The sequence below is a fragment of the Eurosta solidaginis genome, unplaced genomic scaffold (assembly GCF_040869045.1).
Source record: "Eurosta solidaginis isolate ZX-2024a unplaced genomic scaffold, ASM4086904v1 ctg00000399.1, whole genome shotgun sequence".
Classification (NCBI taxonomy): Eukaryota; Metazoa; Arthropoda; class Insecta; order Diptera; family Tephritidae; genus Eurosta; species Eurosta solidaginis.
The window spans coordinates 1-9,730 of record NW_027136888.1 but is presented as its reverse complement, the minus strand read 5'-3'; the positions used below and the strand labels follow the sequence as shown (position 1 = coordinate 9,730).

Sequence of the window (9,730 nt, the reverse complement as noted above, 5' to 3'; positions counted from 1 at the left end):
AACACATTTTTTCCGTTATGTTAATAGCACACACAAAGCCATTTTGAAGTAACTGACCATAAGGTTTCTGTCAAAGCTCAGCTAGGGCGAGATAAAAGTTTCATACTCAACCCTATTCTCTTAGTCTTAAGCAGACGCGAAGCTTTTGCAAAAATTCACAAAATTACACACATCAACAGTAACAACTTTGGCAGGTGTTCCCATATCAGTCAAGATACACAAGTAGAATATTCTCCTAGTAAATTTATAGTCTCGTTTTTCTCTTTTTAGTACAAAACATCACCTATATGTGCGCCAAAGTAAATGCCACAAACGGCTGCTATCGGCAAAAGTACATATCCGGTTTGGAAGTGGAAGTTTGTGTTTGCGATTCACAGTTGGATACAATACCTTGCAATCAAGTGACAACCACAATACAAAAACCATTAGTAGAAATTAGTTCTCTTAGTCTATTGATAAGCACAATTTTAAGCACTTGGCTAATGTCACAAATTTTCTAAATATTCAAACTTAAATTACATAAAAAACTATAACAATTCCGTGCATATGTACATATAAAGGAGTTTGTATATTTGAATTGTGTATTGGTGTATTACTTGCACTTTATTTTTTAAATTTATTTAAACACCCTAATCCTCATCCTGTTCATCATCGCCACCATTCGCGCTTTTTTTCAGACTACCAAATACTTTCGCTGGGATTGCCTGCTGTTCGATACACAGTTTTTTCGATGCAATTATATTTTCTTCATTAGCGCTACGTTTATTATTGCCATTGGTTGCGCCATCAGCTGCAGAATTAGTATCCTCATCGCCATCCTCCTCTTCATCGTCATCTTCTTCATCACTCTCACCAATATCAATTTCATCTGGATTAACAACTTTATCCTTAGCGCTTCCTCCTTGCGTTTCGCCACGTACAAACATAATATTGCCACTGGTTTGTGGTTTAAGCGTTTGTTGTTGGCGTGCTTGTTGTTCTGCAGCTGCTTTGGCCTCGAGTAGGCGCATAGCATCGCTACCACCTTCTGCAGTAGCCGCATTTGCGCTTGATTGATTGAGAAATTGTGCCGCCATCATATTAACTTGTGTATTGTAAGTGGCTTGCACTGAACGTTTAATGCGCAACATTTCACGCATTGTATCCTCGTTGCCATGGCGTACCTCGAACTCTTTCCATGTTTGCCAAAATTCAGCGGTTATGCGCGGATCGCAAACCTGAATATGATCGTAAAATAACGTTATATTTATAGAAAAGTACGACTATTAAAATTATACAATTACACACCTGCGAGCAATGTGCATAAATAGCACGCGCCCGATCAATTTCACCCAACTTCGTTTCCATCTCGGCAAAACGCACACACATTGGGCGCATATTCTCTTCGGGCAGTGCCTCTATTGCCTTCTCATATATTTCTCGTGTGCGTGGCAGGCCATAAATTTCTGCTGCTTTCTTAATAAATATGTTATACATATCGAACATTTCTTCCGGCTTAACAGCGCTCGCTGCACGATCATAAACGGCCATAGCATGACGCGCCAAGCCATGCTCCTCTTCCAATTTGGCATACAACAAATAAAAATACTTGGCATGCTCTGGCGGACAATTCTCCAGGCATTGTTCGAATAGATCACGTGCGCGCTCTAGTTTTGTACCGGCATAACGTTTAAGAAACTTGGTCAAGTATGCATTCCAAATATCATAAACGTTTGGCCACTTGAATAACGCAATACCTTTTTCATAGGCGCGGAAAGCTTCTTCAAAATAATTGTGCTCCTCCAAAAAGAGCCCATAATTAATAATGATTTGTGGTGTACAAATTTTCAAATCTATTATACGATCATAAACAGCTTTGCATGTTTTAAAAGTGCCAAAAGATTCTTCCAAGTCGGCATACATTGACCAAACTTTGAGTGAACGATACAGACGCATTTGTACAGTTTCTGTATCATCATGATAGGCGACTTTGCGCTTAGGCATAGCAGTTGCTTTTTGCATTAGACGCAAAGCGTCTTCGAAATTCTCTTGCCTTAAGAAAGTTTAGGAAATAAAAAAACAATTACTCCACACCAAACCTTAAAAAGAAAGCATCAAATACCTAATCTCCATTTCCGCCCATTCACACCAAACGGCGGCCAAATCCTCTACTTTTATATATTCCACTTCAGTGCCACGCTCAAAAACGATGCGAGCATCTTCGACTTGCTCATTTGATTCATAGAACTTTGCAAATTCTACCCATAGTGTGTGCAATTTGCCCACAGCAAGCTTGGGTTGCACGGTCTGTACTGCCTCAGTATAGGTATTGATAATCTCATGCGGTTTGCCTTCATACAACTTTACACGTTTATGCCATTCATGTACACTGTGTGGATTTTGTCGCAACAACACGCTATTGAGCAATAGCAAACGTCGCTCCATAAGATATTCGAAACGCGCCAAACGCAGCTCTACGTCTATATCATCCTCTTCAGTGGCATGTGGATCATTGGCTACCATTTCCATACGTTTATTCAATGAGACCTCCTCAAATTGTGCATATTCATCGAATACTTGTGTGAAATCACGTACAGTTGTGACAGTTTGTATGGCTTCTTCATATATATCGCGTGCACGATCAAATAAGCCTGAACGTACATAATAATCGGCTAAGGAGTTCCATAAATGGCCAAGTTGATCGGTATATCTGGAAGAAACAGGTGCACGGGTAGTCAGTTGATAAGAAATTTAAGATTAATATGAAGTGTTTCCTATATCTATAAATCTAACTCGTTTCTACTCCAGAAATCATTATCATCATTTTTAATTGGCGCTTAACCTCCTGTTCCGCTATAACTGACGCCGATTGGAAGCACAAGGCTTCCACCACCTGCCTCTCCAAACTCAGTGGAGGGCTCCCCCTACGTACGCTTCGAAACTCCGGTGTCGACTGAAATACTTTCTTGACGGGAGCGTTGTTGTTTTTGTTTTTGTTTTTGTTTTTGTTGTTGTTGTTGTTGATGTTGTTGTTGTTGTTGTAGCGATAAGGTTGCTCACCGAAGGCTTTGGGGAGTGTTATCGATGTGATGGTCCGGATACAGATCCGGTACGCTCTGGTAACACAGCACCATTAAGGTGCTAGCCCGACCATCTCGGGAACGATTTATATGGCCACATTAAACCTTCAGGCCATCCCTCCCTCCCAGCCTCCCACCCCTTCCATGAGTAGTTTGGGGTCGCCAGAGCCTCGTCTGTTAGTGAAACAGGATTGACAATTGCGTTTGGAGAAGCTGTATATTGCGCTGGCAACCTGAAGGGTTGCACTACTCAGCCCCTTGATCCGGTATTTTAGTCGCCTCTTACGACAGGCATACCTACCTCGGGTATATTCTGGCCCCCTAACCCGCTGGGGGAGACGAGAGCGTCTCCTTTTGGGCTTTCATTTGCTGCACTATCCTCATATTTCCATAAAGCTCATACAGCTCATCATTATACATCCTTCGATACTCGCCGTCGATTTGCCGCTGTGTAAAAAGTTACCCCAGCTATCCCTGTTTCTCACTTATTTGAGGTCTCCCCCTTAAATACGTTTTTGGCTGGAGCCTTTTCGTCCATGTGCATAATATGGCTTAGGGGGTCATATTGAATTTTTCCCGAGATTTTCGGGCTTGTATGTTGTTGTTGTTGTAGCAGTGCTTCCAATAGGTGCGACCGATCACTAATTATCAATATCCTCTAACGGGAGTCTAAGGAAACTTGCTGTTTCAACAGGGGCGGACCATATTGAGAGGGGTCTTAGAGACGCTGGTTCCACATTACAATTAAAGAGATGGAAGGTGTAATGTGGGGACATACATTTTGTATGTCGGGGTTGATTCTGGATAGGTAAGAGTTTAACCTTTTACAGTCTCCAGAACGTAGTTGAGCTAGAGTGACTCGCGTTTCCCTGGGGAGTATGCGTTCCTCTTCCGCTTGTATCTTAATGGTACTTGTTACCGGAAAGTATATCCGACAAAGAACCATCAATACACTCACCAATACTTTGGGTGAATGTATATATAGCTAGCTACGACAATAACTACACGGACAGAACCACCAATCTTCGGACATTTCTCTCGATCACTCTAACCATTCATCTTCTGTTGTTGTTGTTGTTGTAGCAATGCTCGCCCCACCTTATAGCCGCGACCGATCACAAATTGTCATCAATATCCTCTAACGGGAGTCCAAGGAAACTTGCCGTTTCAACAGGGGTGGACCATAAGGAAAGGGGTGTTAGAGGCGTTGGTTCCACATTACAATTAAAGAGATGGTTGGTGTCATGTGGGACACATTGCAAGCGGGGCATACATTTTGTATGTCGGGGTTGATTCTGGATAGGTAAGAGTTTAACCTGTTACAGTATCCAGAACGAAGTTGAGCAAGAGTGACACGCGTTTCCCTGGGGAGTATGCGTTCCTCTTCTGCGATTTCTGGATATTTTTCTTCAAGTACTGGATTCACCGGGCAATTCCCGACATAAAGGTCCGACGCCTGTCTATGGAGTTCACCAAGGACCTGCTTGTGTTTTTCCGCTTCATACGGCTGGGTTCTCAGGTGCCGTATTTCCTCAAAATGCTTACGGAGATGACTCCTTAGGCCCCTAGGCGGTGCTGGTTCGTCAATCAGATGTCTGTTGGGATACCCAGGTTTCTGGGTATTCAACAGAAACTATTTGGTCAGCATCTCATTTCTCTCCCTGATGGGGAGTATTCTCGCCTCATTATGCAGATGGTGTTCTGGGGACATAAGAAGACAGCCCGTGTCGATTCTGAGAGCAGTATTTTGGCAGGCCTGTAGTTTCTTCCAGTGGGTGGTTTTTAGGCTTGGCGACCATATGGGTGACGCGTAGCACGTAATCGGCTGACTAATTGCTTTGTATGTGGTCAAGAGCGTTTCTTTATCTTTTCCCCAGGTACTGCCAGCAAGGGATTTGAGGATTTTATTACGGCTCTGAATTCTTGGAACAATTGCGGTTGCGTGCGCACCAAAATGTAGATCCTGATCAAACGTCACACCCAAGATTTTGGGGTGTAGGACAGTCGGTAGCGTAGTGCCATCGACGTGGATGTTCAATATGGTCGACATTTGGGGCGTCCATGTTGTAAATAAGGTCGCGGAAGATTTTGTCGGTGACAATGCCAGGTTTCGCGAGGCGAAAAAACTGGAGAGATCAGGGAGATAGCCGTTTATTTTATTGCATAGCTCATCGATCTCTGGGCCTGGGCCTGTGGCCATTATTGTGCAGTCATCGGCGTAGGAAACGATTGTGACTCCTTCCGGTGGTGAAGGTAGCTTAGATATGTAGAAATTAAACAAAAGCGGGGATAGGACACCACCCTGTGGCACCCCTTGTTTAATTCTCCTTTGTTTTGATGTTTCGTTTCTGAATTGCACCGATGCCTGCCGACCACCCAGATAATTTGCGGTCCACCTTTTAAGACATGGGGGAAGGGTAGACCTTTCCAGGTCTTGCAGTAACGGGCCATGGTTGACCGTATCAAAAGCTTTTGATAAGTCTAACGCTACGAGTACTGTTCTATGGTGGGGATATTGATTCAAACCGCAATTTATCTGGGTGCTAATGACATTTAGCGCGGAGGTAGTGCTATGGAGTTTTCTGAAGCCATGCTGATGAGGGGCTAGCTGCAAATGTGCTTGGAAATAAGGGAGCAAAATGGCTACAAGCGTCTTTGCCACTGGCGATAGGAGAGATATCGGACGATATGACTCACCTACGTTAGCTGGTTTCCCAGGCTTTAGTAGTGGGACCACCTTGGCCATTTTCCATTTCTCGGGTATGACAAAGGTGGAAAGAGACAGGTTGAAGACATGCGCTAAATATTTGAAACCCTCTTTCCCTAGGTTTTTAAGCATCGGCATGGCTATGCCGTCTGGGCCCACTGCTTTGGATGGTTTAGCGCGACCAATGGCGTCCTCAACCTCTCTAGCGGTGATGGTAATTGGTGACGCGCTGAGTTTGTGTTTATGTGCGTGTCTATTGGCTCTCCGTCTATCTTTGACGACCGTAGGATGCATTATATATTGTCGGCAGAAAGCGCTCGCGCATTTTTTCGCATCCGACAGCACCTTATCGCCAAAGGCGATGGAAACTTTGTCTTTGTGCTTAGTCGGATTCGATAGGGACTTTACGGTGGACCAAAGTTTACCTACACCGGTAGAGAGGTTACAACCTCTTAGGTGCTCTTCCCATTTCGCCCGCTTGTGTTCGTCCACAAGCAATCTGATGCGTTGGTTTATATCCCTTATTTGGGGGTCGCCTGGATCAGTGTGACCCCATTTAATTTGACCCCATTTCATCTTCTCTGTTGTTGTTGTTGTTGTAGCAATGCTCGCCCCACCTAATAGCCGCGACCGATCACAAATTGTCATCAATATCCTCTAACGGGAGTCCAAGGAAACTTGCCGTTTCAACAGGGGTGGACCATAAGGAAAGGGGTGTTAGAGGCGTTGGTTCCACATTACAATTAAAGAGATGGTTGGTGTCATGTGGGGACACATTGCAAGCAGGGCATACATTTTGTATGTCGGGGTTGATTCTGGATAGGTAAGAGTTTAACCTGTTACAGTATCCAGAACGAAGTTGAGCAAGAGTGACACGCGTTTCCCTGGGGAGTATGCGTTCCTCTTCTGCGAGTTCTGGATATTTTTCTTCAAGCACTGGATTCACCGGGCAATTCCCGACATAAAGGTCCGACGCCTGTCTATGGAGTTCACCAAGGACCTGCTTGTGTTTTTCCGCTTCATACGGCTGGGTTCTCAGGTGCCGTATTTCCTCAAAATGCTTACGTAGATGACTCCTTAGGCCCCTAGGCGGTGCTGGTTCGTCAATCAGATGTCTGTTGGGATGCCCAGGTTTCTGGGTATTCAACAGAAACTGTTTGGTCAGCATCTCATTTCTCTCCCTGATAGGGAGTATTCTCGCCTCATTATGCAAATGGTGTTCTGGGGACATAAGAAGACAGCCCGTGGCGTTTCTGAGAGCAGTATTTTGGCAGGCCTGTAGTTTCTTCCAGAGGGTGGTTTTTAGGCTTGGCGACCATATGGGTGACGCGTAGCACGTAATCGGCTGGCTAATTGCTTTGTATGTGGTCAAGAGCGTTTCTTTATCTTTTCCCCAGGTACTGCCAGCAAGGGATTTGAGGATTTTATTACGGCTCTGAATTCTTGGAACAATTGCGGTTGCGTGCGCACCAAAATGTAGATCCTGATCAAACGTCACACCCATGATTTTGGGATGTAGGACAGTCGGTAGCGTAGTGCCATCGACGTGGATGTTCAATATGGTCGACATTTGGGGCGTCCATGTCGTAAATAAGGTCGCGGAAGATTTAGTCGGTGACAATGCCAGGTTTCGCGAGGCAAAAAAACTGGAGAGATCAGGGAGATAGCCGTTTATTTTATTGCATAGATCATCGATCTTTGGGCCTGGGCCTGTGGCCATTATTGTGCAGTCATCGGCGTAGGAAACGATTGCGACTCCTTCCGGTGGTGAAGGTAGCTTAGATATGTAGAAATTAAACAAAAGCGGGGATAGGACACCACCCTGTGGCACCCCTTGTTTAATTCTCCGTTGTTTTGATGTTTCGTTTCTGAATTGCACCGATGCCTGCCGACCACCCAGATAATTTGCGGTCCACCTTTTAAGACATGGGGGAAGGGTAGACCCTTCCAGGTCTTGCAGTAACGAGCCATGGTTGACCGTATCAAAAGCTTTTGATAGGTCTAACGCTACGAGTACTGTTCTATGGTGGGGATATTGATTCAAACCTCAATTTATCTGGGTGCTAATGACATTTAGCGCGGAGGTAGTGCTATGGAGTTTTCTGAAGCCATGCTGATGAGGGGCTAGCTGCAAATGTGCTTGGAAATAAGGGAGCAAAATGGCTTCAAGCGTCTTTGCCACTGGCGATAGGAGAGATATCGGACAATATGACTCACCTACGTTAGCTGGTTTCCCAGGCTTTAGTAGCGGGACCACCTTGGCCATTTTCCATTTCTCGGGTATGACAAAGGTGGAAAGAGACAGGTTGAAGACATGCGCTAAATATTTGAAACCCTCTTTCCCTAGGTTTTTAAGCATCGGCATGGCTATGCCGTCTGGGCCCACTGCTTTGGATGGTTTAGCGCGACCAATGGCGTCCTCAACCTCTCTAGCGGTGATGGTAATTGGTGACGCGCTGAGTTTGTGTTTATGTGCGTGTCTATTGGCTCTCCGTCTATCTTTGTCGACCGTAGGATGCATTATATATTGTCGGCAGAAAGCGCTCGCGCATTTTTCGCATCCGACAGCACCTTATCGCCAAAGGCGATGGAAACTTTGTCTTTGAGCTTAGTCGGATTCGATAGGGACTTTACGGTGGACCAAAGTTTACCTACACCGGTAGAGAGGTTACAACCTCTTAGGTGCTTAGGGGGCACGCTCCCCTTGGCGGGCATCAGTCGGGATAGGGAGGGCAGCAAAGCTGCTGTCTGTTGCAGATTTATATTCTTCCCACTTTCCTTTTTTGAAGTTTATGAAAGTGCGTTTTTCGGTGACGATGAAGTCGGCGGTACGCTCGAACGAAATAAGTATGGGCAGGTGGTCGGATGCCAATGTTACCATCGGCTGCCAGTTGACGCAGTTTACGAGTTATGCGCTCACGATTGAGATATCTGGCGAGCTATGACAGCTTCCTACCATACGTGTGGGGGCGTCTCCGTTTATTGTGCAGAACGTCGTTTCGTCTATTTGATCCGCCAACATCTCACCCCTACTGTCCGCCCGCAAGTTTGAATGCCATAGGTCGTGATGGGCATTGAAATCGCCTAAGATAATGCGATTGTTGCCAGTGAGTAAGGCCTCGATATTAGGGCGGTATCCACTGGGGCAACAGGTGACAGGAGGGATGTAGATGTTGATGATTTCTAGATTTGCATCGCCTGACCGGACAGATAGGCCTTGGCGTTCTAAGACATTGTCACTGCGGTCGATGCCAGGATCAAATATATGATATTGCACAGAGTGGTGTATTATAAACGCGAGGCCGCCTCCATTTCCGCTTTCGCGGTCTTTCCTATGGACATTATAACCAGAGCACGTCTGCAATGCAGATCTTGCTGTGAGTTTAGTCTCTTGAATCGCAGCAATGCGGATGTTGTGCCGCTTCATGAAATCGACTATCTCCGTAATCTTCCCAGTTAGTCCATTACAGTTGAACTGCAGAATTCTGAAGTGCATGAGGGATGACGCCGCCACTCTAGGGGTAAGTGAGGGGTGACTACGCCTAGGTTGTGGAAGGCCAGGACGCAATTGCTGTTGTGGCCTTGGGACTGGGCGCCCTTGGGCAAGTTATGAGTGGTATCAGCTCTTTGAGTTGTTGGCGCCGTGGGGCGCGAGCAGCAGCGGGTACTTGTTGTGGCTTGCTGAGCAGCGAAGCTGCTGGAAGGTAGTGGGGACACGCTTAGGCGTAGACTACGGGACGCCCTTGGGCGTGAGCAGCAAGGAGCCACAAAAGATTTATAAAAGTTAAGTGGACGTCGGGTTTTGGGATCAAGCCCAGAACAACCTGTCCGATGCAACCATCCCTTGCACGAGACACACTGAACAGAGTATGACCGTCCTAAAAAGATTCTTTTCTGGCAAATGCAGCAAAACCATTTCTCAGGACCGGGGTCAGGAGACGGACCCGGATTGGGTTCGATACCT

The 9,730-nt window shown here is 45.7% G+C and overlaps 1 protein-coding gene across 1 annotated transcript; it reads right to left on the bottom strand.

Annotated features, from left to right (window-relative positions):
• Window positions 1–429: 429 nt before the first annotated feature.
• Window positions 430–3,171, bottom strand: LOC137235661 (pre-mRNA-splicing factor syf1 homolog). The gene is made up of 3 exons (XM_067758551.1): window positions 2,102–3,171; window positions 1,288–2,032; window positions 430–1,217 (listed from the first exon to the last, which is right to left on the bottom strand). The coding sequence occupies exons 1-3, from the start codon at window positions 2,506–2,508 to the stop codon at window positions 630–632; spliced, it is 1,740 nt and encodes a 579-aa protein (XP_067614652.1). The 5' UTR covers window positions 2,509–3,171; the 3' UTR covers window positions 430–629.
• Between the last annotated feature and the right edge of the window lie 6,559 nt (window positions 3,172–9,730).